Source organism: Apium graveolens, chromosome 11 (genome assembly GCF_009905375.1).
Source record: "Apium graveolens cultivar Ventura chromosome 11, ASM990537v1, whole genome shotgun sequence".
Lineage (NCBI taxonomy): Eukaryota > Viridiplantae > Streptophyta > Magnoliopsida > Apiales > Apiaceae > Apium > Apium graveolens.
This window is the reverse complement of record NC_133657.1, coordinates 88,027,426-88,053,633: the sequence shown is the minus strand read 5'-3', so window position 1 is coordinate 88,053,633 and position 26,208 is coordinate 88,027,426. Positions and strand designations below refer to the sequence as shown.

The following is a 26,208-nucleotide window of genomic DNA, read 5'->3' as shown; positions in this document are numbered from 1 at the left end:
ATAACTCTTAACTCTTTTTTAAAGTAAATGACATTAGATTAACTAGTTCCAAATGTGCTAATTGTAATTTTGTTTAGTTTGTAGATGGACTTAGCTGAAGATTTGGCAGAGGATGCGGCGAAATGAGGTGGTCCTGAGCGGCATAGTGATATGACAAGGCCACTAAAAAATCGGAAAGCGAAGTGGTTGTATCGACATTTCTGGAGTTTAGAGGTTGATTACATTTGGCGTGATCACAGTGAGCGGGGCGTTACTTATCCTCTTACACATAGCCAAGTAAAAACTTTGTGACAAGAGTATTGGGTGGAGGATGATGTTCTCAATGCCTATGGTGAGCTCTTGAGACTTAGAGATGATAAACTCTGGGAAAAATGGGAAAAAATTCCAAGAACTGAAAATTTCAAGCCCAGGCGGTATTTCATTGCTCCTAGCTTTTTCATGGCGATGGCACTTGAGCATTGTCCTAACTTGAAGGTACTCTATAAACAAATACCAATGCTCCTACCTGGTTTTCTATAAACATATATCAATTCTGTTGTATAAATGTTAACCTATTTTTTAACTTGTAATTGTAGGCTTCTCCGAGTACCCTAAAAGGTGATGCCAAGAAGTCAATGGAGAAGTTCTTTAGAGATTTTGCTGACAAGGGGGTAGCTTGCCTCTTCAGTTTTGTGACTTTGTATTTTTCCCCACGTGTGATAACTCTCATTGGTTCTTGTTTGTTGTTAATCTCAATAAAATGAGAGTGCTAAACATTGATCCTATTAGGGACGACAAAGACACACCAGGGAACATCGCTCACCCCTTCCGGTATTACATTATGGTAACTATATCATTCTTTAATTCCCTACCACTAGTTTTAAATAGATTAATAATGAAATAATGACTTGTTAGGTTCATTTCCCGTGAAATATCATTCTTTAATTCCCTACCACTAGTTTTAAATAGATTAATAATGAAATAATGACTTGTTAGGTTCATTTTCCATTATTTTTATCTAAATATGTGTAAAATTTTGCAGGAAAAGTTGATCCCATATATGCTCAATTATTTGCATCCATCTCGCTTTCCATTGAAATATATGGGGGTTCATAGTCTTGATGCTCGACCCAAGCAAGATGGTGGCATTGATTGTGGTGTATATGTCTCCAAGTACATGGACGCTATGCTCAACGGGATCTCTTTGCCATCAGCTGTGTGGAATGCTAAAGTTGATGTACAGACTTTTCGCTATCGGATGGCGCACGAGTTATCAAAAGGGGTTGCTAGACACATTTCTGAGTGGGGCATTCTACAAAGAGAGGCGGGACACTAGTTTGTTATTTAATTAATGACTTGTAGTTACTTTAGTTAGTTGTACATATTTTGCTCGGTTGTATTTTATTCAGATTTGTTGTATTTATTTTGGTTGGTTAGATGTATTAATTTTAGTTTGATTTTGGTTTTAGTTGGCATGTCAAGGCCATTTATTTTTAAGTTTAGTTTGGTTTGGTTTGTTTTTAGTTGGCATGTCAAGGCCATTCATTTTTAAGTTTAGTTTGGTTTGAAATTTTACAGGTTTTTGGTTGGCTTAAAAATAAATAGGTCATGCCGATTTTTTTTATTTTACAGGTTAAGTTTAACTTAAAAATAAAGAGGTAATGCCCAATTTTTTTCAAAAAAACTGTCGAAATCTAGAAAATATGTAATCAAAACTATCATTAATTCAGTTTGTTTTTGTTTAGCATTATTGGAATATGTACTTTGAAATATTAATGAATTTTAAATTAAATATTTTCAATGTTGTTAATGTTAGTACTTGTTGGCATTATTAATAATCCCAAAAAAAGAAGTGACTCCAAAAATTTTTTTGAAAAAAAGTTATTTTTGAAGATTTTTTTTTTCAAAGTTGGGCAGAAAGTTTTCTGTAAAAAAAAAGTATTATATAAAAAATAAATCATTTACAAGTGCAGTGACCAATCTGCAAAATCCTGCAAAACTCTGTTTACCCCGTAATGAAACATTGCGGGTACCGCAATGTCAGAATTTTGCAGATTGGTCACTGCACTTGCAAATGATTTATTTTTTATATGATACTTTTTCTGTTTTACAGAAAATTTTCTGCCCAACTTTGAAAAAAAAAATCTTCAAAAATAACTTTTTTTCAAATTTTTTTTGGAGTCACTTCATTTTTTGGGATTATTAATAATGCCAACAAGTACTAACATTAACAACATTGAAAATATTTAATTAAAATTCATTAATATTTCAAAGTACATGATAAGAAATTACAATCATTTTTTTCCTTTTTTTCCTAATAATCTCGAGGGATAATATCTTCTATCATGACCTTCTTCCCTCGCCCCACAAAAACTGCACTTTCGAAATTGTTTATTTGAACTTGACGTCTCGATACCACTTTTGAATCTACCCGCTTTTGGACGTCCTTTTGTTTGTGATATTGGGGGATCTAATAACGGATCATCTTCTTCATCATCTTCTTCATCATCACTTTCATAGTCCTCATTTATTTATTTCTCTCTCTCTCTTCTTCCGGAAAAGACTTAATTACATACTCTTTTTCTCTCTCGATCACGCTCATCAAATAATTGTACCGCGGAACGGAGCAACTACCAACAACGGACAAACCTTGGAAAGCTTTACACAATCCACTATATCTTGCCGTTTGAGATTCTACAACATTACCAAGCATCCGAGGGGTACACGATAGAGGTCCCGCAACTTTGTTTCCGTTTATTGTCCACCTCATTGTGACAAGGTCTGGCGGTATCATCGTCTTTTGTTTCTTGTTAAGGTAACGGATCATGTGTCTACAAATCATCCCGGAATGTTCAAATTTTTTACATATACAAGAATAACTCCCGTCGATGGAAACCTTCAAGAAAAAATTCCTTCTATAAATCTCCGGTAAGGTGGACTTTTTTACCAAATACATCTTTGAAAGATAATCTCCATAACCTTTCATATTTTTCACAACAAAAGATTGACTTTTTTGAAACTCTTTTTGAAATCGCTTAAACATCTCTTTTGTGTATATCTTGGAGGCATGTATCTCCATTGACGAGTTAGAGAATAGTCTCCTTTCCTTGTACTCGGTGTCAAAATCGGCTTGAACCTCTCGTAAATATTGTGACTCCAAAGCTTTTTATGAATTCTCAATGAATTCTTTCAAACCGGTCGACGCTTTCACATACTCATCAAAAAATGAATTCATAGACTCGCTCCTTGAGGTGGTAGTCATACCGACGGCAAAATGTTGTTCCGTGAAAGCAAAAACCCATTGTCGTCTAATTGCATACATATCATTTAGCCAATTGTGATTTTCAAGATCATATTTCTCTTTCAAATCCTCCCAACTACCTTCAAATTCCGTTGGTGACAATGACTTGTAGATACATGCATTAAAATCCGTCTTGAACTCCGAGTATTGAGTATACAAAGTAGATAGTTTCTCGGTAAACTTGCTACTAATATGCCACGTACAATATGTATGGTTGGTGTTAGGCATAACCTCGATAATGGCATTACTTAAAGCGATGTCTTGTTCCGTAATAATGGTAATAGGTGGCTTGTTATCGACCGCTTCCAACCAAGTCTTCAAAACCCATCTATAAGAAGTCTCTTTCTCGTCCCTTATAAGTGCAAATCCAAACAAAATATTTTGGTAGTGGTGATTCACTCCTGTAATTGGAATAAAAGGCATGTCATACCTATTAGTCTGATATGTCGAGTCAAAAGTTACCACATCTCTAAAATTCTTGTACGCGTTAAGCGAACGAGGATCAACCCACACCAAACCCCTAACACGATTCTCCTCATCCACATCCACTCGGTAGAAAAAATTTCCATCACTTTGTTTTTGCAAGTCTCGTAACAAAACCAATCCACACTCCGCATCACCGGAATCAAAAACCCGTCTTCGAATGTCACGTATTACATTCCGTACGTCTTGAGAGGAAAAACCAACTTTTTCAATACCACCACATGTCTCACTAAGTAAATTCATCACTTTCGGGGTCTCGATACCCGATTTGTTGAATAACTCAATCAAAGATCGGGTAAACGGATCTATGTTGCGTGATCTTTGCATGAATTTAACCTTATCCGATGTAACCATAGCATGATTGTGCTCTAGGTTAACCTTGGTTACTTTCCATTTGTTTGAGCTTACTTTGTGAGCAACACAAATACGAGCACGGCAACAAGTTCGAGGAATGACATCTCGAGGTCGTTTCCCTTTAACCCTATCTTCAACTTCCAAGGGTTTTGGGCCCAATCTTCCACCCTTTCGACATATATACAAACGTGATGATATACCACCATTTCTTGAATGCCTACGACTACTTCGAATAATTATCTCGAACCCTATACTTCGACCATAACCTCGATAAAAACTTTCCGCTTCATTCAACGAATCAAATATCATACCAACACAAGGAACTACATCATTCATATTTCCAATAAAATTTTCATCATCAATTTTATCATCATCATCATCGCCATTAAAAGAATCATTACTATCATCGGAATCACCGTGAACATCGTGATTCTTCCAACCGAAACCAACATCATCATCACTATGCGTTTTTCCCTTCCCCAAATTATTAACTTTATCTTCAATACTATCAACATCTATTACTTCATCATCATTAAAGATTTTACGATAAACCCTCTTTTTTGGGGGGAGGGGTAACATAATTAAAATCATTATGATCACTAGATGAACTTGAATAATCAAATAAATAAGAAGCCATGAATTTTGAATACTAACCTTGATTTTCAGAAGAATAAATTTGAGCTGAATGTTAAGCAGCAATAAAAACAGCAGTATAAGATCAATGGTACAGACAAATTAAGGTAGGTGTGTGCATTTAATGCACGGCCACAATGTTTCATTGCGGAACTGTACACGACCACAAACCAACAGCTGCAAGTATTTACAGTTTTTTTAAAACTGTACAACACACCCCCGCAATGAAACATTACGGCGGATACTTCCACCCGCAATGTATGATTGCGGTTGGGTTGTTTATTTTTGTTATTTTCTTTAAAATTAGAAAATTAATCAAAAAAAATATTAAAAAATAGTTTCTAGACTTATTATATTTCATTTAATATGTTAAATTTTAATTTTAAAATATAAATATTTATAAGAGTAACTTAATTATAATATGCAGCTATTTTACATAGTTTTGTGAATATTTGGCACAATAGTTGTGTCAAATGATATTTCTTGACTTATAAGTTATAAATTATTAATTTCAAATATCCAATTATACGGATCTTAAAATATGATTATTCTAATCATGGAAAGCGTATTTGTTATTAATAATGGAAAGTGTATTTGTTATTTTCCTTTAAAATTAGAAAATTTATCCAAAACAATAATAAAATATAGTTTCAAGACTTTTTATATTATATTTAATATGTGAAATTTTAATTTCAAAATTTAAATGTTTACAAGAGTAATTTTACATAATCTTGTGAATATTTGGCAAAATAGTTGAGTCATATGATATTTCTTGACATGTAAGTTATAAAATACAAATTTTGACGATCCAACTGTACGGATGTTAAAATACAATGATTCTAATCATATCAAAAAATTATGATAATAATACATAATAAAGACACCGCTCTTAAAATATATAAATAATATTAAAATTATGAAGCAGTGATTTAATTTCTTAAATAACAAAAAATCATATTTTAATGAATTAATTTATTTCTGATAATAACGGAGTTAAAAAGTATATAATTATTTTTTATAGGTAACAAAAATTCAATAAAATTTCATTTTTTTTAGTTTTTCACATTTTCAAATTTTAGCATTATATTTGTTTATTAAAATTTAAAATTGATAAAATAAATTGGACAAGTACAAGAAAAATAAAACATTAAACAATTTATTTCATTCAAATATAAATGGAGTACATTTAAATATTTTTTTAAACAAAATACATAATAACTTAAATATTTTATTCAGACGAGAATGATCAAGCTTTAACGGTGTTGGAAGAACCGCCTTTATCACCCTTATCGTCGTCTTTCTTTTTCTTCAACTTTTCCGCCTGCGCTTTCGCCTCATTTTCCTTTTTTTTCTTGTGCTCAAGCGCCATTTGAATACGGCGGAGAGCTATTGCCATGTCTTCTTCTCCTTCGGGCCCATCGTAAGTCACACCATCGATAATTACCTTGTTATTGTCCAAATCATATTAGAAACCCATTTTTCGGAAAATAGAGAGGAGAATTTTGAAGAGAAAATGTAGAATGAAAATAGAGAAGAGAATGTTGAAAAAAAATGAGATTACAAGAGCTATTTATAGGTGAAAATCTGAATTTTAAAATTCAAAAAATTAAATTTAGGCACAGAAAAAAATATTGTTAAAGCTGAGGCAGGACTGTTGAAAAATTTGCCGCAATGAAACAATGCGGTGGGTCGGTCAAACTTCTCAACTGCCGCAATGAAATAATGCGGTGGGTCGGTTAAACTTTTGACCAGTCAATTCTTATTAATATTGGCACATAAATTGATATTAATTTAATATTTACACAAAAAATAAGTTTAAATTCACAAAAAATTATAAAATTAATAATTTAAATTTTATTTTTAAAATTGATAATTTTATTTTTAAAACTAAAATAACTCATATGATAATTTAAAGAAAAATTACAGAAAAAATAAAATTGATAAATTTTATTATTAAAATTGATAATATTTTAAAATATTACTTTTACTTATATTTTAATGTTAACATATTTAAAAAAAATAATTACTGTTGAATAATAATATTATTTTTATACTTGCAATATATAAGTGAAATATTAATATTAGGTATTTATAATATTAAGTTATATTTAATTATAAAGAAGAGTGACATTTAAAGCTAAATGGGCATTTAAAGTTAAAGAGAGGGGCATTTGGGGCATTAAAAACTGTAGGTCTGCCCAACAATGAAACATTGCGGATGCCGCAATGTTTCCTGTGCATGGCCACCTATCGCAATGAATCATTGCGGAGATCCGGGGCCGCTTTGTAACAATGCGTCCCCCGCAATGTTTCATTGCAGTAGGTTGGCTATCAGTCCTCCCCAACCCGCGTTGGCTCCTGATTGGACCTTATTATTTATTGAGTCAATATGACCTCCAAATGAATAAAAACATCATTATCTATCATAAAAATCTCATAAAAAATGTTACAAAAACCTCGTTAGTTGATGGATTACTCATTCAACGGCTATCCCTTAGGATGATTAGCTGTTGAAGGCTACCATTTGATTTAACATAATTATGCTATGTATTCTTCTTATCATCAAGATTTAAGTTTAATCCTAACATTAAATAAATACTAAAATTAAAAAAGTATTTTAGTTTATCAAAGTTTTTAACCGAATAATTCGCTAGTACTCCGAGTTTTTAGAGCCCTGACTACTTCCTCTGTCACATTCATTTTTTATACAGTTTTTTATAATGTTCGACACACATTTTAAGATAAACATAAAATAAATTTCTATAATTTATTTTCTGAATTAAATTTTAAAGGTCAAATTTTTATTTAAAGGAAAAAATAATTAAAAATTAATGAAATTATATTATAGAAAAACGTTAAAATACGTGTCAAGTAGTACATTCCCCGATGGATACGTTTGAGGGAGTACTGTGTGACTTGAGAATGAAGATTTTTATAAGCGTCAGCTTTGAGTTTCCCCAAACATCAAAGCCGCCCACTAATAAACGTACGCGTGCCTTTTACTTCAAATTAGCCAATCACCATTCAGCCATTCTTGTCTTTCTTCATATTTCAACACCCGGGGTCCTTGTCTTAAAACACACTCTCTCCCCTATCTATCTACACTTATACACACTAACATTCACATGTATATATAATTTCTGTTCTCCATATATATATATATATTTCATTCACAAGTAATTGTTTGCAATGGAGGAGAAATACGAGGCATTAAAAGAACTTGGTTCTGGGAATTTCGGAGTGGCAAGATTGGTCAGAGACAAGAAAACAAATGAGCTTCTTGCTGTCAAGTTTATCGATAGAGGAAAAAAGGTTACTCTCTTGCCTTTTTCTTTACTGCTTCTTTGTTTTACATCTGCTGCTTTCTGTAGTTTTTTAAATCTGATTGTATGACTGATTCTTTTTTTTTTTTATAGTTTTTTTCATTTGTGTTCCATTAAATGTTATAATAAACCAAACCAAACCGAACAAGCATGGTCAGATTACGCATACCTACAAGTAAATATGTTGTTCACGTGAATGAAAATCCAGGCTTATGAATCTATAGCATAATAATTCTTGGTCTCAACTTCAAGTTATATAACCTTGACACTTCATTGTCCTGACATATGCAATCACTTTTTATTTCTAAATAATTATCTTACTCATATTCAGAGATGATTAACAAGTCTGATGATGTATTATTTTAATCTGTAGAATCAGGTCTATATTGAAATATCAACTAATTGTTTCCGTTACAACATCTTTCTCGAACAAACCTGTTTGTAATTTTTGTTCATGGAGTGATAATTAGTCTTAATTTTAACACTGTATTGAGGAATCTATTGGCTCGGTTGCAATATTTTGATACATGTCTGATAGTTGTAGTCTTCACTCTCCGCTTAAGTGTCTATCAAGGTTCAATACACAAAAAGTCTAAGATGACATTAAACACATCTGCATTGAGTTGTTTATTCAAATTTTCTTTTCATCTGCCCTTGTGGTTATTTAATAATATTATGATGTACTTCTCAATTTTTCCGTTATCAAGATATATTCTTTAACTAAATCTGTGTTACTTGTTTCAGATAGATGAGAATGTTCAGAGAGAAATCATCAATCACAGATCGTTAACGCATCCAAACATTGTCAGGTTCAAGGAAGTAAGAATCTGATTGCCAGTAGATGGCTTTTGTAAGCTAATGATTTTATATTGGAAAATAGTCAAGTTTTATGTTATAAGATCCCCCTCCCCCTCATGCACTCACACATGCTTATTACGACCACATCTGTACTAGTTGGACACTGTAGATTTTTTCCTTAAGTTATACTCATCTAACATGCTGATCCTCATGACAGATTTATATTCAAGCAAGCTTCTTTTCCTAGTACATCAAAGAACATGAAAAAAACTAATATGTCATCCTATGAAAAACATACCTTCGCCTGCAGGTCCTGCTGACTCCGTCACAATTAGCCATAGTCATGGAATATGCAGCTGGAGGTGAGCTCTTTGCTAAGATATGCAGTGCTGGTAGATTTAGTGAAGATGAGGTAGATTTATGTGTTAGTTTTTCTGTTACTTCTACTTGAACCGGAACCTCGTGCTAACATATTTAAGACGATTTAATGCACAACAGGCACGCTTTTTCTTTCAGCAGCTTATATCAGGAGTCAGCTATTGCCACTCTATGGTATGTACGTGTAATGACACGTTCATTATACTTGTTCTATAACTTTTTTAAGTGGCGATTTGTTTTTCACTGTAGGAAATATGTCACAGAGACTTAAAGCTTGAAAACACTCTCTTGGATGGAAGTCCAACTCCACGCCTTAAAATATGTGATTTTGGTTATTCAAAGGTATAATTCTTTCATGGTGCGTTGTTTTCCTTTTTTGCAATTACTTCCGACCTTTGTGAATTTAGAGCATTTTACATGGTTTGCCTACCTTTACCATATATTTTGGTACTGCAGTCAGCTTTATTGCACTCCCAACCCAAATCAAAAGTAGGAACTCCAGCTTATATTGCCCCAGAGGTCCTCTCCCGAAAGGAATATGACGGAAAGGTTCTAACTCACCATAGCTTCGATTAATTCATAGTGGTTCATCAGGAGCCAATGCAATATAATTGATCATATAGTTACATCCCCTTACTTATATATATTCAACTTCCTTTTCTGCTTCGCTATACGAAAATGTACATCGTCATCTGATAATTTACTAGTTTTAGATCGCTGATGTATGGTCCTGTGGCGTGACACTTTATGTGATGCTAGTGGGAGCCTACCCTTTCGAGGATCCTGAGGATCCTAGAAATTTCCGCAAAACCATTGGGGTAAGAAACACTAGTTTTATATTGAGAATCTCTTCCCCCCCCAACCATATACACATGTTGCCATCATACCATGTTTGATGATTTCTATGTTCACAGAGAATTATGAGTGTGCAGTACTCCATCCCTGATTATGTGCGTGTATCTGCTGAGTGTAGACACCTTCTCTCCCAAATCTTTGTTGCAAACCCCTCAAAGGTATCATCATAATGATCTATGATGCATTCAATATATAAAATCGTTACTTTATCATTGTTATATATATAAGATGTATCTGTCCCTTGACATATTAATCTTCTTGCCTTTTCCTTGTTCTGGTATTTACATAATATAGGTTGGTTCATTGTGCAGAATGCTTATAAGCGTAACTTTAAACTGAATGGAAAGTTCTACTTCAATCTAAAGTAAAAATTAACAGGTGTAGATTCATTCAATAAATTATAACAGGGAACAGACCATAATTAAGCATCCAAATAAATTAAGGGGATTATCTAGGAATAGGTGAGATCATTTATCTGCTACCTTATTTTGTGCATGCTTGCATTCTGATTTAGATCTACACATTGACAAAATGAAATATTTAATGTTTCTCAAAGCAAATTCATATCTTCAAAAATTTGCTAGGGAATAATTCTCAGGATGCTCTTAATGGAACTCTGAGTATTCTATTAATATAGAATTATCTCCTCAAACATAGCCTAGAAACAAGTTAGTTAAATGTATCAATTGCTTGTATCAGAGAATCACCATTCCTGAGATTAAGAAGCATCCATGGTTTTTGAAAAATTTGCCACGAGAACTAGTTGAGGGAGAAAAAACAAACTACGGGGAAACTGACCGTGATAAACAACTTCAAAGCATTGATGAAATAATGCAAATCATACAAGAGGCCAAAATTCCAGGAGAAACAGGGTCGAAAGCAGAAGCGCAACCTGGTATCGGTAATTCACTTGATGCTGATGAGGATGTGGACCTGGAATCTGATATCGATTATAGTGGTGATTATGCATCCCACATTTGAACATGTCACAAGAACAAAATATTAAATCTGAAATTTGGGTTTTTATGTTTTTTTAAGCAATAGCTGTGAAGTATTTACTAAACGCGTTTTCGAAAGTAGCTTAGTTATGAAGATTATAAAATGGAAAAAGAGTAACAACTTTGACAATTTACATTAAAACTTGGTTCTGTAGTTTATTTATTAGTTCAGAATTTGTTTGTATAAATTAGTCGCAGTAGTTCAGCGCTGCATCAGGTTTTCCCTGCTATGTTAACCTTTTGTGAAAGTTTTGAAACTTGACATAATGCAAAGCCAGGCATAGATAATGTTACCAATTTTACATATTTCAGCAAGTCCTCCGGTAAGTTGAAGCCTGATTAAAAACAAGACAACATGGTCCAGAAGATAACATTTATAAAAGGAATGGATTATTCCCTAAAAGCGACGTTCAGGATTATTATGTTTGTTCTTTTGTTTTTCTCTGGTTTGAACTTGAAACTGACAACCTACCATCACACATATATTTTATATGTAAATCTACCTCAGTTTAAATGAGGATTATGTGAATAATATGGACCAACTTAAACACGAGTTATTCAAGCAGCATTGTGCAAGGTGCAAGTCAAAAAGGACAGGCAAATCTATAATCTTAAGTCTGACTACTATCACAGTATTACTGATAAAATTACTTATTTAGTATGCATCATTCCAAGCTGACTAAGAACATATACTACTATTGATAACTCCTGGTGGCGGGGCTGCTTCTTCGACGCCGTCCTGGATCCTTCGCCGCTGTAGAGGTGTAGCTGTGGTTGAGTTCCTACAAAACAACACTGGAAGGGGGGTTGGAGTCCCGCGGCGCCTCCGGCGTGAGAGTAAGAACTAGCTTTTTGGAAAGATGAGGATGAATATGAATGTACGGTGGCTGTGTGTGTATATGAGTGTGAAAGAATGATTAACCTCAAAACCTCACCTTCTTGGGCTACTTATAGCTTAAGGGTAGGGTTTTGGGGTTGGTACCTTTGAATCGTAGCCATTGGTTCTGGGAGCGGAGGGCACCTGGCTGGAGTGGATGCTTAACACGTGTCGGCGCGGGACTGGTCGAGGAATGTTCTGAGGATCCTCTGACACGTGCCCTGATTATTCCCATGATTGATGTGTGACAGTTGTTCCCGTCACGTGCTTGGGCCAACGTCTCACGTGTCGGGGTTTATCAAGGCTCTGCTTGCGGGACCGAGCTGGTCAGGAGTGGTGGTGAACGGGACTACTCCCTCCAGGAGCTGCGTGGAGTTATGAGCCTAGGAGTAGGCGTCCCAGGAGCTGTATGGATTTAGGAGCTTAGGAGTAGGCCTCCCAGGAGCTGTATGGAGTTAGGAGCTTAGGAGTAGGCCTCCCAGGAGCCATATGTATTATCATGTGCCCCCCACTCCCTTATGCAAATTTTCTGGATGGGGGAGTGTTATTTTTGTTGTTTTAGAACATGAGTTTCTTATTGTTTTGTTTGAAGGAGTTGAGCTTTTCTGCCCCCGGTCCGGAGTTCGTTGAGTTCGGCGAATCAGGACTAAGGTGGTTGTCCTTAGCAGGAGTTGAGCTTTGCTGCCCCCAGTCCGGAGTTCGTTGGGTTCGGCGAATCAGGACTAAGGTGGTTGTCATTAGCAGGAGTTGAGCTTTTTTGCCCCCAGTCCGGAGTTCGTTGAGTTCGGCGAATCAGGACTAAGGTTGTTGTCATTAGCCGGAGTTGAGCTTTTCTGCCCCCCAGTCCGGAGTTCGTTGAGTTCGGCGAATCAGGACTAAGGTGGTTGTCATTAGCCGGAGTTGAGCTTTTCTTTCCCCCCAGTCCGGAGTTGGTTGAGTTCGGCGAATCAGGACTAAGGTTGTTGTCCTTAGCAGGAGTTGAGCTTTTCTTGCCCCCCAGTCCGGATTAACTTGAGTTGCATAGTCCGGACCTGGAAGTTGAAACGGTTTTGGGGAATTTCCGCCCAATTATTTGAATTGTTACAGTTGTCTTTTTCAAAAGACGTGCTGTAATAATGACTCTCCAATAATGACCGCTCGTGATGGGCGGCTAGGATCGTGCCACGTGGTGTGGCTGTTTAGTTTTTCACCCCCCTATAAAAGGAGGTGTTGTGGTGTTTGTTTTGTTTTTATTGTTTCTTCAATTTTTCTATTCCTCTTTCTTTCTCTGGAGTTTTGCTTTGCCGTTCTTGCCGTCGCCGCCTGTCACTGTAGCTTGGCCAGTGGTTGGTTCTTGGTCGTCTCCGTTATCTCTACTTTGTAAGCTTTTTCCCCTGCTTTTCTGCTTTTTGTTCCATTCTTTTATTTTGCTGGTGTATTGAATTTTTTATTTGTGCTATTGTGTTTGGTTTTTGTTGGATGTTTTTGTATGTATGTGTATATGTGTGTGTTTTTGTCTATACTTTTGGTGTTTGATTCTGTTTTGATAGTGTTTCTGGAATTAGGGTTTTCTGTTAGGGTCCGGACTTGGATAACTAGTCCGGACTGATAGGGTAGGATTTGGAGCTCGTAATTGGTTGTTGTTTTTGTGTTAATGTGTCATTTGATTTCGGAGTATTAGGCTAGTTTTGGGTGTTTAACTTCGGGGTTCTCGCAGTCCGGAGCTCCTGTTGAGTTTTGGAGTTTTGTTTTCTTTTGGATTGGGTCTCTGGACTGTCTACGTTTGACTTGTAATAAAATTGATAATAGGGTAGTCCGGACCATCTAGCTTTGAAAATAAATAAACTGTAGGGTTATAGACTAACCTTTGTCACTTGTTTTAGGTTTATGGTCCGGACTAAAGCTCTTGCCAAGGCCTACATAACTTGCTATCCGGGGCCATCTAGCTCGGATTCTGAGTATTCTGGTGATTCTGAGCGGGTTGAAATGGGTAAGAAAGCTTCTACTTCGGACTCCGAGGCCATAACGAAGCTTTCGGTTGCTAAGATCTCCTCCAGGAAGGTACCGTGTAGTCCGGAGGGGCTATGGGTTGAGAATCTCGGGTATTTCGTGACTAAGAGTGAGGAAATTGAGGATAGCTTTTACTATAGGAGCATTAGGTCCGGATACGCTAGGCAGCAGAACGCGGCTCCGGGGCCTTACAATCAGGAAGAGTTGGATAGGAAATTTGCTGGGAGCATAGTGGCTAAGGAGCCCTATGAGTTGAAGGAGGAATACGCCGCCTTGGACCATGAGGCGCAGGATTCTTCAGTCCGGGTTGCCTTTCAACTAGATCGACGGATTGAGTGGAGGTGGCCAACTCCGGACGAAAGGATTTATCATAGGCCGTCTGATGGGTTTGTTCCGGTATGGCTGGAGCATCTCCGGTCCGGGTGGAACCCGCACTGGCACTTATTTCTCAAGCACTTGTGCAAATATGTATATAAGGTTTCTCCGATGCAGATTACGCCCAATGGAATAAAATGGATGACTTGGTTTATTGCCACCTGTAATAAGTTTAAAGTTCAGCCCACTTTTAAACTATGGCATCACTTATTTCATTTGGTCCGGTCTGGTCAGACCCCTCTTTATGAGCTTCGGTTTCGGGCTGCTGAGTGCGGTTATGGGGGTTCTTATAGGCCAGTGATTCAGCAGTCTTCTCTGAAGCATTGGAATGGAGAGCTTATCATGCTGAGGGGCTTGGATTTGTTTTATCTTCCCTACATAGCTGCTGAAGGAGTCCGGACTAGTTTCCGAAGGGATGTTCTCCGGGGAGATGCGCTCCGGATGATTTTTGCATTTTGTGAATGCTTGGGTTTTCAAATGACCCGGGATACGTTTATGATGTATAGGACTATGCATAGAATAGGGTGTAAGTAGTTTCTTTTTGTCCGGACCTTCTATATATTTCTTGTATTTCTTTATTTGCCTTGATTCTGTACTAGTTTTGACTTGTGTTTTTGGTTATCTTTGCAGGTTTGCCCCATTACAATCCGGACATGTCGTCTTCAGCGTACAGTGATGCTCTGAAAGGTCTGGGCAAGGCTTTCAAGTTGCCCAAGAAGAATGCTGTTGCTGGCTCCGGATCGAACGCCTCGGCTGAGGAGGGATCGCAGAGTAATGCCGTCCCCAATCCGGGGCCCGAAGTTCCTGTGAACCAATCCACTCCGGAGCGTAATGTTGAGTTGGATATGGGTAATGAGTTTGACAATCTTGAGGATTTAGGTCCTATTGGGGAGGCTCCGGGTGCTGATTCTGGGCGGAGGAGGAAGAGGCTCCGGACTCTTGGGTCGAAACGTCCTAGGGCTCAAAACTATGAAGCTGGCTCTGGGTCCGGGGCTGGCAAAGGGAAAACAGTTGATGTTGATAGTCCGGATGAAGATGGTCCGGTGCTGGAGGAGAGGGTGGCTCGCTTCATGGCTGGGATTCCGACTCAAACTCAGTGGGGTAAGATGAATGGGTCCGGATTCGATGCCACAATGAAGGAGTGTTCCCGGCTCTGGGGTCAGGTATTTTCTTTCTGTTCTTGCTTCTTGTTTATTGTGTTATTTTGACTTAGAATATTTTTCTAAGTTTTTCTGTCTTTTGTAGCTTGGTGGATATATGGCCGGATCCGCCTCTCTTGCTTATAATGAGATTAAAGGTTTCCGGAGCGCTGTTGCTGATAAGGATGCTGAGATTAGTCGGCTCCGAAACCAAATAATTGAGAAGGATAACTCTTTGTCCGAGTTGAACAAGAATCTGAACGAAGTGACTATCCGGGCTGATAAAGCAGAGAGGGAGGTTTCTGATTTAAAATCCGAATTGGCAGAGCTCCGGAGGCAAATGTCTGCTGTTCGTCCGGAGGCTGAGGTTATAGATGAGTTTAAAAGATCCGAGGAGTAGGATAGGGCCCTTGCCAATGCTGGTGCTCCGGAGATAGCTCGCTGCTGGCTGGTTGCTGAGCGACACATCAAGACTAATCCGGAGACCGATTGGGATAGCTTCGTCTCCGAGTTTATCAAGGCTAAGGAAGACATTGAGCTCGGATTGGGGGAACCGGAGCCATTTGACGGCCCCTGTCCCAGTTTCATTCCTCCCAGTGCTCCGGACGCTTGACTTTCTATTTGTTAAAGACTTTTTGATACGTTTGATGTATGTAATATTCGTACTTTGCTCCGGACTTTGTTGAGTCCGGTGAATTTGTAATGAATTCTTTCCTTGATGCTATTTTATTTTGTTTCTGTAGTTTGTTTTTGCCTTAGAATATTTTTCCAAGTATAATTTTGCTGGTTAGTCCCGACTAATCATCTTGTCCGGACTAGTGGGTGCTTTTAGTTAGAAAATTGGTTCTAAGTAAAAGTTGATTGCTCTAGTCCTTACTAATAGCATGTCCGGACTAGTGGTTGCTTTAAGATAGAAAATTAATTCTAAGTAAAAGTTTGTTGCTCTAGTCCTGACTAATAGGTTGTCCGGACTAGTGGGTGCTTTTAGTTAGAAAATTAATTCTAAGTAAAAGTTGGATGCTCTAGTACTGACTAATGCCTTGTCCGGACTAGTGGTTGCTTTTAGTTAGAAAATTGATTCTAAGTAAAATTTGTTTGCTCTAGTCCTGACTAATGGCTCGTCTGGACTAGTGGTTGCTTTTAGTTAGAAAATTAATTCTAAGTAAAATTTGGTTGCTCTAGTCCTGACTAATAGGCTGTCCGGACTAGTGGGTGCTTTTAGTTAGAAAATTAATTCTAAGTAAAAGTTGGATGCTCTAGTCTTGACTAATGCCTTGTCCGGACTAGTAGTTGCTTTTAGTTAGAAAATTGATTCTAAGTAAAATTTGTTTGCTCTAGTCCTGACTAATGGCTCGTCTGGACTAGTGGTTGCTTTTAGTTAGAAAATTAATTCTAAGTAAAATTTGGTTGCTCTAGTCCTGACTAATAGGCTGTCCGGACTAGTGATGGATTTCTAAAAATATTCAAGTTAAAGAGAAAGCTTTTCATTGATCATTCATACAATGTAGAATGAGAAACATTTTGGTTGCTTGCCAATATTGGCTACAAGTGTTTTGGTTGCTTTGTTTGCTTTACTACTGATAGAATTTCCTTAGCCTTAGTCCATGCCAAGTGTTTGGGACTTCTGAGGCATCCATGTTCAAGAGCTTGTAGGTTCCTGGCCTGAGGACTTCTTTGATCTTATATGGTCCTTCCCATTTGGGCATTAACTTTCCGGTGTTTGTGGGGTCTGATGCTTCAGTGTCTCGAAGGACTAGGTCTCCAACTTGGAAGTTTTTGACTCTTGACTTCCTACTGAAATGCTCTCTCGTTTTCTCCTTGTATTTCTCCATTCTTTTCACAGCTTGTATTTCCTACTGTCAATTAGTTCCATGTTTGTTTTGAGTCCTTCTTCATTTGCTTTTTCTTCGAAGTGTATTGCTCTGTGGGAAGGAGAACCCACTTCAATGGGCAGCATTGCTTCTGTTCCGTAAGCTAGTTTGAATGGAGTTTTTCCTGTGCTTGTCCTTGGGCTTGTCCTGTAGGACCAAAGTACGCTTTGTAGTTCTTCTGGCCACTTGCTTTTGCTTTCTTTGAGTCTTTTCTCGATACCTCGGAGTAGGATTCTGTTGGTTACTTCTACTTGGCCATTTCCTTGGGGATATGCCACTGATGATTTTTTGTGCTTGACCCCGCGCTCTTGGAGGTAAGACTCGAACTCTGATCCGATGAATTGGGGCCCATTGTCTGATACTAGGACTCGTGGTATCCCGAATCTCATCAAAATGTTGTCCATAAACTTTATGCAGTCTTGCTGATTGATTGTCCTTATTGCTTTTGCTTCAACCCATTTTGTCATGTAATCAATAGTGACTAGTAGGTACCTGAGGTCTCCTTTTGCTCGAGGGAAGGGTCCCATGATATCAATACCCCAAACAGCGAAGGGGATAGGTGACAGGACTGAGGATGGTAGGACTGGGCTTATCCGGGACACATTGCTGAAGAGCTGGCACTCCTTGCACTTCTTGACGAATTCTATTGCATCCTGATGAATTGTTGGCCAGTAGTAACCTTGTCTTACGATCTTATGAGCTAGGGCTTTGGCAGACATGTGGTCTCCGTATATTCCTTCATGTACTTCTGTCAAGCAGTACTTTGCTTCTTCTGGGCTGATGCACTTTAGGATAGGAGATGAGAAGGTCCTGCGGTAGAGTACTCCTTCTTCGAGGAAGAACTTGGCTGCTTTTGCTTTCAATCTTTGAGCTTTTCCTTTATCTTCTGGGAGCTCCCCTTTGTCCAAGTAGTTTATGAAGGGAGTCATCCAATTTTGGGTGCTTTCTATTTCCAAGACCTCTCCGGAGTCAATGGATGGTTTGTGGAGTTCTTCGAAGTAGACTGAGCAGTCCAGATCTGATGAATTCCGGACTAATTTGGATAGGATATCCGCTTCTTCATTTCTTCTCGGCATATCTGGAGGACTTGGTGGCTTGGGATTGAGGCTAAGTAGCTCTGAACCAGCGCTTGGTACTTCGCCAGAGTAGGGTCCTTCGTTATGTATTCTCTGTTTGTTTGCTTGACCACTATCTGAGAGTCGCTGTAGATTTTTAAGTCCTGGACCCTTAGAGTTCGGGAGAGCTTTAGTCCTGCGATCAACGCCTCATATTCTGCTTGATTGTTTGTTGCTGGGAAGCTGAAGGATATAGCTGTCTGAATCTTGAATCCTTCTGGGCTCCTGAGTATGAGTCCGGCTCCTGACCTCTCGGTTGTTGAAGAACCATCTACCTTTAAGGTCCAGGCTCCCATACTAATTTCCTTTTTTGGCTCCTGATCCGTGTCCATTGGCTCTTGGTCTTCTTCCGGGAAGTTGCATTCGATTATGAAATCTGCAAGAGCTTGAGCTTTGATTGCAGTCCTGGGAATGAAGCTTAGGTTGAACTGGTTCAATTTCACAGCCCAATTAACAAGTCTTCCCGAGACATCTGGCTTGTGGAGTATTTTCCTTAGTGGTTGATTTGTCACTACTCTGATCTCCCTCCCTTGGAAGTAGTGTCTGAGTTTCCTTGATGTTGTAACCAAAGCAAAGGCAAACTTTTCCAATCTTGGGTATCTTGTTTCTGCATCTTTTAAGACCTGGCTTACATAGTAGACTGGTTGCTGTGTTCCATTCTCTTCCCTGATTAGGGCAGCTCCTACGGCTTGTGCTCCTGCTGACAAGTCAAATGATGGCTTGTGAGCCATCAGCCAGGCCAACATAAAGCTCGACTCCAAGGTAAAGTCCCTTCAGATCAAGGTCAGCGAGCACGGGCAGGATAAAGTCAAGCTTGTAAATAACTACAACCAGAAGATGCTTGATCTGTCCGCTGCTCATGAGAAGGCGCTTAGGGACCAGAAGGAGGCCCATGACCTGGCCGCAGATGCACGGAAGAAGGAGAAAGAGGCCTTCGAGGAGAAGGTGCTCGAGCTGGAGGGGTCAGTTTCCGCCTTGACTGCGGGCCGTAAGGCCGCCCTCGCTGATGCTAGGAACCTGGGGGCTAGGAACTTCATGAAATTTTTATCAGCAAGGATCCTGACTTCGATTGGGGTGCTCTGGGCGCTGGTACAACTAGGCATGCTGAGAAGCTGAAGCTGGAGATGGAGAGGGATGCTCAAATAGCCGAGCAGGCCCGGCTCTCCGCTGAGCAAGCTTGTAAGGAGGCAGAGGCTAACAAGCCTTAGTTTAGTTTAATTTTAAGATAGACTTTTGAATGTGTAAGCTGGCACCCTACTCGCCTCGCATATGTATTTGAGATCTCTTGCCTTGGGGCGTAACTATTTATAACTTGTTTGTATAAATTGTCAAGTCCTTTGTGCCCGTATTTACCTTTATTGTGCTAACTGATTTTCTTTGATAACTTCCTTTATTTTGTGTAAACTTACCGTGCCCCTACTGACCAAGGGCTATCATAACCCTGTTCGCGTATGGCGGGTGTTACACCTTGACAACGAGTCGAACCCACCAGCTCGCATCATTGTCCAACCAAGTAAAATCAATGATAATTTTAAGTAAAACAGGCTCACATCACTGCTAACTTACAATTGTTGCATGTGTACTTGCATTAGCGAGTCGGGCCCATGGGCTCGCATCTTGTTCCTGTATCCTCTCCTTGCATAATACGAGCCATACAATTCAAATCAGATTAGCTCACTTTCTTCTTCCTTTGTCAGAGATTAACTCATGCCACTCCTGGTCTAGGGTTATAACTCCTGCACAAATAATTATCAATCGTTCATTCATAGATAATGGAAAGTAAAAGGATTACATGCTTGTGGTCTCAGGGAGGCACCTATATGGCACTACCCACCAGACTTAGGAATATTTTAAGATAATACTAAGTCTGAGAAGAATAATATTACTGATAATACTTGCGGAGGTGCTCCGTATTCCAGGCTCTCGGGATCAACTTGTCCTGCATATCATTGAGGTGGTAGGTTCCCTCCAGAGCACTGATTTTATCATGTAGGGGCCTTCCCAATTTGCCCCAAAGACTCAGTGGCTCACCACCTTGGTGTTTGGCATGACCCGGCGTAGAACCAAATCTTCCACCTTAAAAGTCCGGGCTCGAACCTTACTGTTGTAGTGCCTTGCTGTCCTCTGTTGATATGCTGATATCCTAATCTGAGCATCTTCCCGAGTTTCTTCAATCATGTCCAAGTAGAGTCGACAGTTGACCCCATTTGCCTCTGAGTCATAGTTATCCCTCCGAAAAGATCGTGCCCCTACTTCAACGGGCACCATGGCTTCACACCCATACACCAAAGAAAAGGGGTCTCTCCAGTTGTAGTTCAGGGGGTCGTGTTGTAAGACCACAGGACCTGTGTGAGCTCCTCTGGCCATGTTCCTTTCTTCTCTTCAAGCTTTACCTTCAAGGTGTGTTTATGATTTTATTAACATCCTCCGTCTGCCCATTGCTTTGGGGGTGGAAAACTGCACTAAAACTCTTCTGAATTCCCAGCTGCTCACAACATTCCCGTATTTTTATGCTATCAAACTGTTTCCCGTTATTAGATACTAACTTGTAAGGGATGCCATAGCGGCACACAATGGTCCTGTGCTGAAATTCCTTGAGCTTTTTGGTCGTGATAGTGGCTAAAGGCTCGGCCTCTTCCCATTTAATGAAGTAATCTACCGCAACGACCGCATACTTGACACCTCCCTTGGCCTTCGAGAGTTCTCCAATCAGATCAATTCCCCACATAGCAAAGGGCTAAGGGCTCATGAGGGATGTGAGAGGGGACACGGGGCTGTTATAATAATTGGCATATTGCTGACACTTATCATAAGCTCAAGAGATTTCAAAGACGTCTTTTTTCAGCATTAGCCAATAGTAACCCTGACAGAGGATTTTTTGAGCTAGAGTGCTACCGCCGAGTGATTGCCACAAATGCCCTCGTGTACTTCCCTTAGGATATTATTGCATTCATCCCCATCTATGTACTTGAGGAGGGGCACACTGAACCCTCTTCTGTATAGGACCCCATCGTATATCACATAGCGGGATGCCTTGTATTTTATTCTTCTTGCCTCATTCTTTTCATCCAGGAGTGATCCTTCTTGTATGTAAGCTAAGATATGTGTCATACACATGGGGCCGAGGTCATCACTGAGGCTGCCCACCTCGTGCTCGGGCACACTAGGCTGCCTCTGTATATCAAGGGGCACGACCCCTAACAAAGTGGCCTCACGGCGCGAGCCAAGCTTAGCCAGCTCGTCCACACCTTCATTCTGCATGCGCGGAATCAGTTCTAACCTCACCTCATTGAACCTCATAATTATCCTTTGCGCACACTTCAGGTAGAGCTCTGTTCTTGGCCCCTTAGCTTGGTACCCCCCGTTTATCTGATAGACCACAATCATGGAGTCACTGAACACATTCAAATTCTCCGCCTTCATTTCCAGAGCTAGCTTGAGACCGTTGATCAAGGCCTCATACTCAGCATCATTGTTGGTTGCATGAAAAGCCAGATGGGTCGCCCGTCTGATCTTGTCGGCCTCTGGGCTGATTAGCTCAATTCCAGCTCCTGCCCCATCTCCATTACAGGCTACATCCATAAATAGGCTCCACCATGGGGCATTATTTTGGCTTTCCAGCCCGACCACTTCTACACTAGGTATGACATCAAGGGCTCCCTGCTCCACTTCTTGATGTGGAGGAAAATCCAGCACAAAATCGGCCAAGGCTTGGCCTTTGATTACGGTCCTTGGCTTATAATCCACCTCAAACTAGCCGAGCTCAACCGTCCACTTCAGCATTCGAACAGAAGAATCCGATTTGTGCATTACTTGCCTAAGGGGATAGGAGGTTCGTAATTCTATCCCGTGTGCCTGAAAATAGGGCCTGAGCTTTCAGGAGGCCAGGATAAGAGAATATGCTAATTTCTCGAGGCTTGTGTATCGAGTCTCCGCGTCGGCTATCCTTTTACTCACATAGTATACTGGGAGATGGATACCATCCTCCTATAGGACCAGTACCACACTTACTGCAAAGTCAGAGACATCCAGGTATAGGACCAGAGTCTCACCTGCCTTTAGGTTGGACAACATTGGAGGACTGCTAAGATGCTTCTTTATGTTCTGAAAGACTTCCTCACACTTTTATGTCCACTCAAAATTCCTCCCCATCCTTTAATTGCTTTGAAGAACTCCTGGCATTTGTCAGAGGACTTTGAGACGAAGCGGTTTAAGGCAGCCACTCGCCCCGTTAAGCTTTGAACAACCTTCACCCGTCGAGGGGATCTTATCTCGAGTAGGGCTCATATCTTGGCGGGGTTGGCCTCAATGCCTCTATGGTTGACAATAAACCCCAAAAACTTCCCTGATTCGGCCCAAACACACATTTCTGGGGGTTGAGCTTCATCCTGTACTCCCTTAGGATCTAGAACATTTCTGATAGGTGGCGGAAATGATCCTTTGCCTCCTTTGACTTCACAAGCATATCATCTTCGTAGGCCTTCATGGTTTTCCCCAACTGATGTTTGAACATCTTGTTCACCAACCTTTGATAGGTGGCCCCAGCATTAAGGGCCTGAAAGGCATCCCAATATAACAATAGAGGCCCCGATCAGTAATAAAGGAGGTGTGCTCCTGATTTGGCCCATACATTGGGATTTGGTTATATCCCGAATAAGCATCCATAAAGCTAAGTAGTGCGTGCCTGTTAAGTGGCATTTATGACACTTATCTATGCTCTAATAAGCTTTGAGTTGGTGTATTTGTACTCAAGTTATTTGTGTTTTAACGTGTTTTCAAGTGTTTTTGCATTTCAGGCTTTACTTCGTGAATAAGGTGAATTAGCATTATTTTGATGCTAATATAGTGTTTAGGATGTGTTGAAATAAAAGCTTGAAAGATTGGCTCGAAGCTGCAAGGAATAAAGAAGAAGAAAAAATAAAGTTTTGGCAGAAGGCAGGCGCGCCCGTGCTGGTGTTGCGCGTGGCCGCGCTGGGGGAACAGAAAGTCAGTGCGCCCGCGCTGGTGAAGCACGCGGCCGTGCTGGGTCGGGATAAACAAATCCTGATTCTTTTGCAATTCGAATTCTGGATTCCTGGGATGCATGGACTGCTGTATAAACATAACTTAGGTCGTTTATCAAGAAACAAATTCAGAGATTCAGAATTTTAAAGACATGAAGGAGGGAAAAGACGGCAAGAGACCTTTTTGGCACAATTAAACAAAAGCGAAGACGATCTAGTTTATTCTTGTGAATCTTTGTTTTGAGTTGTAATTTGGATGCTTGTTTCTTGTTTTGCTGAACCTATATTCTTGATTGTACTTTGGTTTATTTTTGTATAAAGACTACGCTGCTATATCATGTTTTTATTGGAACCCACGTTGACGATGAGTTCGATTATGAGCTAATCGTTATCGTGGGGTTCTAGCGGATTTATTTATGGATTCCTTTAGTTAAATTATTCGATACCTTAGTGTGTGGTGATTGTATGATATCCTAGTATTGGTTGTGCGTATTCGTCTTATGAACATCGCGAACTTATAAGATAGTGTGTTAATTCTTAATGAAGCAAAAGTGAATTTAAGGATTTAGAACTTGCCATGCTAGCATAGGTTCATGTATTGTTGTGCATGATTCGTAGGTAATTTTACCCATCTTAATTGCCCAGTGTAATCAAGATAGATAACTTGTGCTTAAACCATTATGTTGTCAAATTCTATAGACATATAGGGTCTCAATATAATTGGTGCATATTCAGCTTCTATCTCTTTTGTGGATGTCTGGTAGAATGGTACTCGTGCAACGAAAGTTGGCGTTTATCAGTTTCATGTTATCTGATTAGTGTCATCCCCCTTGCATGTTAAGGTTGAGAATAATAAGGCTATTGAATGAAGTATTTAATGAAGTTAGAATCCCATGTCTGTTATATATATTAACTCTATCTATTTTATTCTCGTAGTTATAATAATTAGCGTAATTCTTAGTTATAAACATTCTCAATTTGTTATCGTCTTAGCATTGAATAATAACCATACATTGTTGCTTAGGTGCGTAATTTAGATAGTTAACCAATACAGTCTCTGTGGGATTGAATCTGATTTATATCTTATACTACTTGCGAACTCGTATACTTGCATATAATATTAACGCGTGTTTAGCGACTAACAAGTTTTTGGCGCCGCTGTCGGGGACTGCAGTGTTAATTACTAGTTTATGTGCTTTCCATCAGTGGTCGTTAAAGTTCACTGACTCGGACATTGTTACTTATTTGTTTCCTTGTTTTATTTCGGGTGATCTAGCGAGGGTGTATGCATATGCGTTCGCGTACTCGTAAGAGAACACTGGATAAAGCCGAGGAAGAACTTGTGGTTATTCGTAGGGAAGTTTTTGAGGAAGAAAAGAAGGTAGAAGAAGAAGAGAAAGTTGAAGAGCCAATTATAGTAGCTATGGGTGATCAAGCAGAAAATACGAAGGCTTTGATGGACTATTCTAAGCCTAAGATTAATGATATTCAGTCTAGCATCATTAGACCAGCCATCGCGGTTAACACTTTTGAGATCAAGTCAAGCACGATCCAGATGATATAAAACTCAGTTCAGTTTGGGGGTTCTCTTACCGAAGACCCCAACATGCACATCAGGGATTTCATCGAGATCTGCGACACTTTCAAGTTCAATGGTGTGACTAAAGATGCTATCAAGCTGTGACTCTTCCCATTCTCTTTGAGGGACAAAGCTAAGTGCTGGTTACACTCTCTACCGGCAGGGTCTATCACAACTTGCGGAGATCTTGGTCAAAAGTTTCTCACTAAATTTATTCCCATGGCGAAGACTGCAGCAATCAGGAATGCTCTTAGCCAGTTCGCGCAACAAACTGGTGAATCTCTGTGTGAGGCTTGGGATCGATATAAGGAGATGCTAAGGAAGTGCCCATACCATGGCATGCCTGATTGGATGATTATCAACTATTTCTACAATGGATTGGGTCCTACTTCTAGGACCATGCTTGATGCAGCATTAGGAGGAGCCTTGTGGTCTAAGAGCTACGATGAAGCTTATGAACTTATTGAACTGATGGCTGCTAATGAGTACCAGAATCCGTCCCAGAGACTGACTCATGGAAATGTTGCAGGAATTCAGGAGTTGGATGCAGCAACTGCTATAGCTGCCCAACTTAAGGCTTTGACAATGAAGGTGGACACTTTGGCTAGTTATGGAGTTAATCAAATCACTAGTGTCTGTGAGTTTTATGCCGGTGCCCATGAGACTGATCAGTGCGCAATTTCGAATGAATCAGCTCAGCTCGTGAGCAACTTCCAGCGATCGCAGCAACCTGTGCCAGCCACCTATCATCCAAACAACCGCAATCATCCTAATTTCAGTTGGAGCAATGCTCAGAATGCGGTTTAACAGCCTTATCATCAGTATCCAACTAAGCAGTATAACCCCCTGGTTTTCAGCAACCGCAGTATGCACCAAAACAACAACTCCAGCTGCAACAAGCTAATAAAAAATCTGAATTAGAGGAGTTGAAGCTCATGTGCAAGAGTCAAGCTGTTTCTATCAAGACCTTGGAAAATCAAATTGGGCAAATTTCCAATGCCTTGCTAAATCGTGAACCTGGTACATTGCCAAGTGACAATGAGGTGCCAGGAAAGAAGGAAGCTAAGGAGCAGGTAAAGGCAATCACTTTGAGGTCTGGAAAGGTTGCTAATCCCGAACAAACTCAAGAGTTGACTGAAAAAGTTGGAGCTGAGAAAG

The 26,208-nt window shown here is 39.4% G+C and overlaps 4 protein-coding genes and 1 non-coding gene across 5 annotated transcripts; 2 read left to right on the top strand and 3 right to left on the bottom strand.

Moving 5' to 3' along the window:
- Window positions 1-3,145: 3,145 nt before the first annotated feature.
- Window positions 3,146-4,696, bottom strand: LOC141695676 (protein FAR1-RELATED SEQUENCE 5-like). Its single transcript, XM_074499904.1, has one exon. It carries the CDS (start codon window positions 4,694-4,696, stop codon window positions 3,146-3,148), a length of 1,551 nt encoding a protein of 516 aa, XP_074356005.1.
- A 3,098-nt stretch (window positions 4,697-7,794) lies between these two features.
- LOC141697699 (serine/threonine-protein kinase SAPK3-like) lies at window positions 7,795-11,259 on the top strand. The gene is made up of 9 exons (XM_074502201.1): window positions 7,795-8,062; window positions 8,818-8,892; window positions 9,182-9,283; window positions 9,370-9,423; window positions 9,499-9,591; window positions 9,706-9,798; window positions 9,963-10,067; window positions 10,164-10,262; window positions 10,804-11,259. The coding sequence occupies exons 1-9, from the start codon at window positions 7,940-7,942 to the stop codon at window positions 11,083-11,085; spliced, it is 1,026 nt and encodes a 341-aa protein (XP_074358302.1). The 5' UTR covers window positions 7,795-7,939; the 3' UTR covers window positions 11,086-11,259.
- A 3,712-nt stretch (window positions 11,260-14,971) lies between these two features.
- On the top strand, window positions 14,972-16,147 carry LOC141698453 (uncharacterized). Its single transcript, XM_074503147.1, has 2 exons — window positions 14,972-15,506; window positions 15,589-16,147. Exons 1-2 carry the CDS (start codon window positions 14,997-14,999, stop codon window positions 15,880-15,882), a joined length of 804 nt encoding a protein of 267 aa, XP_074359248.1. The 5' UTR covers window positions 14,972-14,996; the 3' UTR covers window positions 15,883-16,147.
- A 5,204-nt stretch (window positions 16,148-21,351) lies between these two features.
- On the bottom strand, window positions 21,352-22,050 carry LOC141695674 (uncharacterized). The gene has a single exon (XM_074499903.1). The coding sequence runs from the start codon at window positions 22,048-22,050 to the stop codon at window positions 21,352-21,354; it is 699 nt and encodes a 232-aa protein (XP_074356004.1).
- Window positions 22,051-25,284: 3,234 nt separating this feature from the next.
- Window positions 25,285-25,391, bottom strand: LOC141698743 (small nucleolar RNA R71). Its single transcript, XR_012565247.1, has one exon. It is a non-coding gene; the product is annotated as a small nucleolar RNA R71 (small nucleolar RNA).
- Between the last annotated feature and the right edge of the window lie 817 nt (window positions 25,392-26,208).

Coding starts and splice junctions, on each gene's coding strand:
- LOC141695674 (XM_074499903.1), bottom strand. CDS start 22,050: ATGGATGTAGCCTGTAATGGAGATGGGGCAGGAGCTGGAATTGAGCTA.
- LOC141698453 (XM_074503147.1), top strand. CDS start 14,997: ATGTCGTCTTCAGCGTACAGTGATGCTCTGAAAGGTCTGGGCAAGGCT. Junction 15,507..15,588: donor GTTCCCGGCTCTGGGGTCAG/GTATTTTCTTTC, acceptor TGTCTTTTGTAG/CTTGGTGGATATATGGCCGG.
- LOC141697699 (XM_074502201.1), top strand. CDS start 7,940: ATGGAGGAGAAATACGAGGCATTAAAAGAACTTGGTTCTGGGAATTTC. Junction 8,893..9,181: donor ACATTGTCAGGTTCAAGGAA/GTAAGAATCTGA, acceptor CTTCGCCTGCAG/GTCCTGCTGACTCCGTCACA. Junction 9,799..9,962: donor GAAAGGAATATGACGGAAAG/GTTCTAACTCAC, acceptor TACTAGTTTTAG/ATCGCTGATGTATGGTCCTG.
- LOC141695676 (XM_074499904.1), bottom strand. CDS start 4,696: ATGTTACCCCTCCCCCCAAAAAAGAGGGTTTATCGTAAAATCTTTAAT.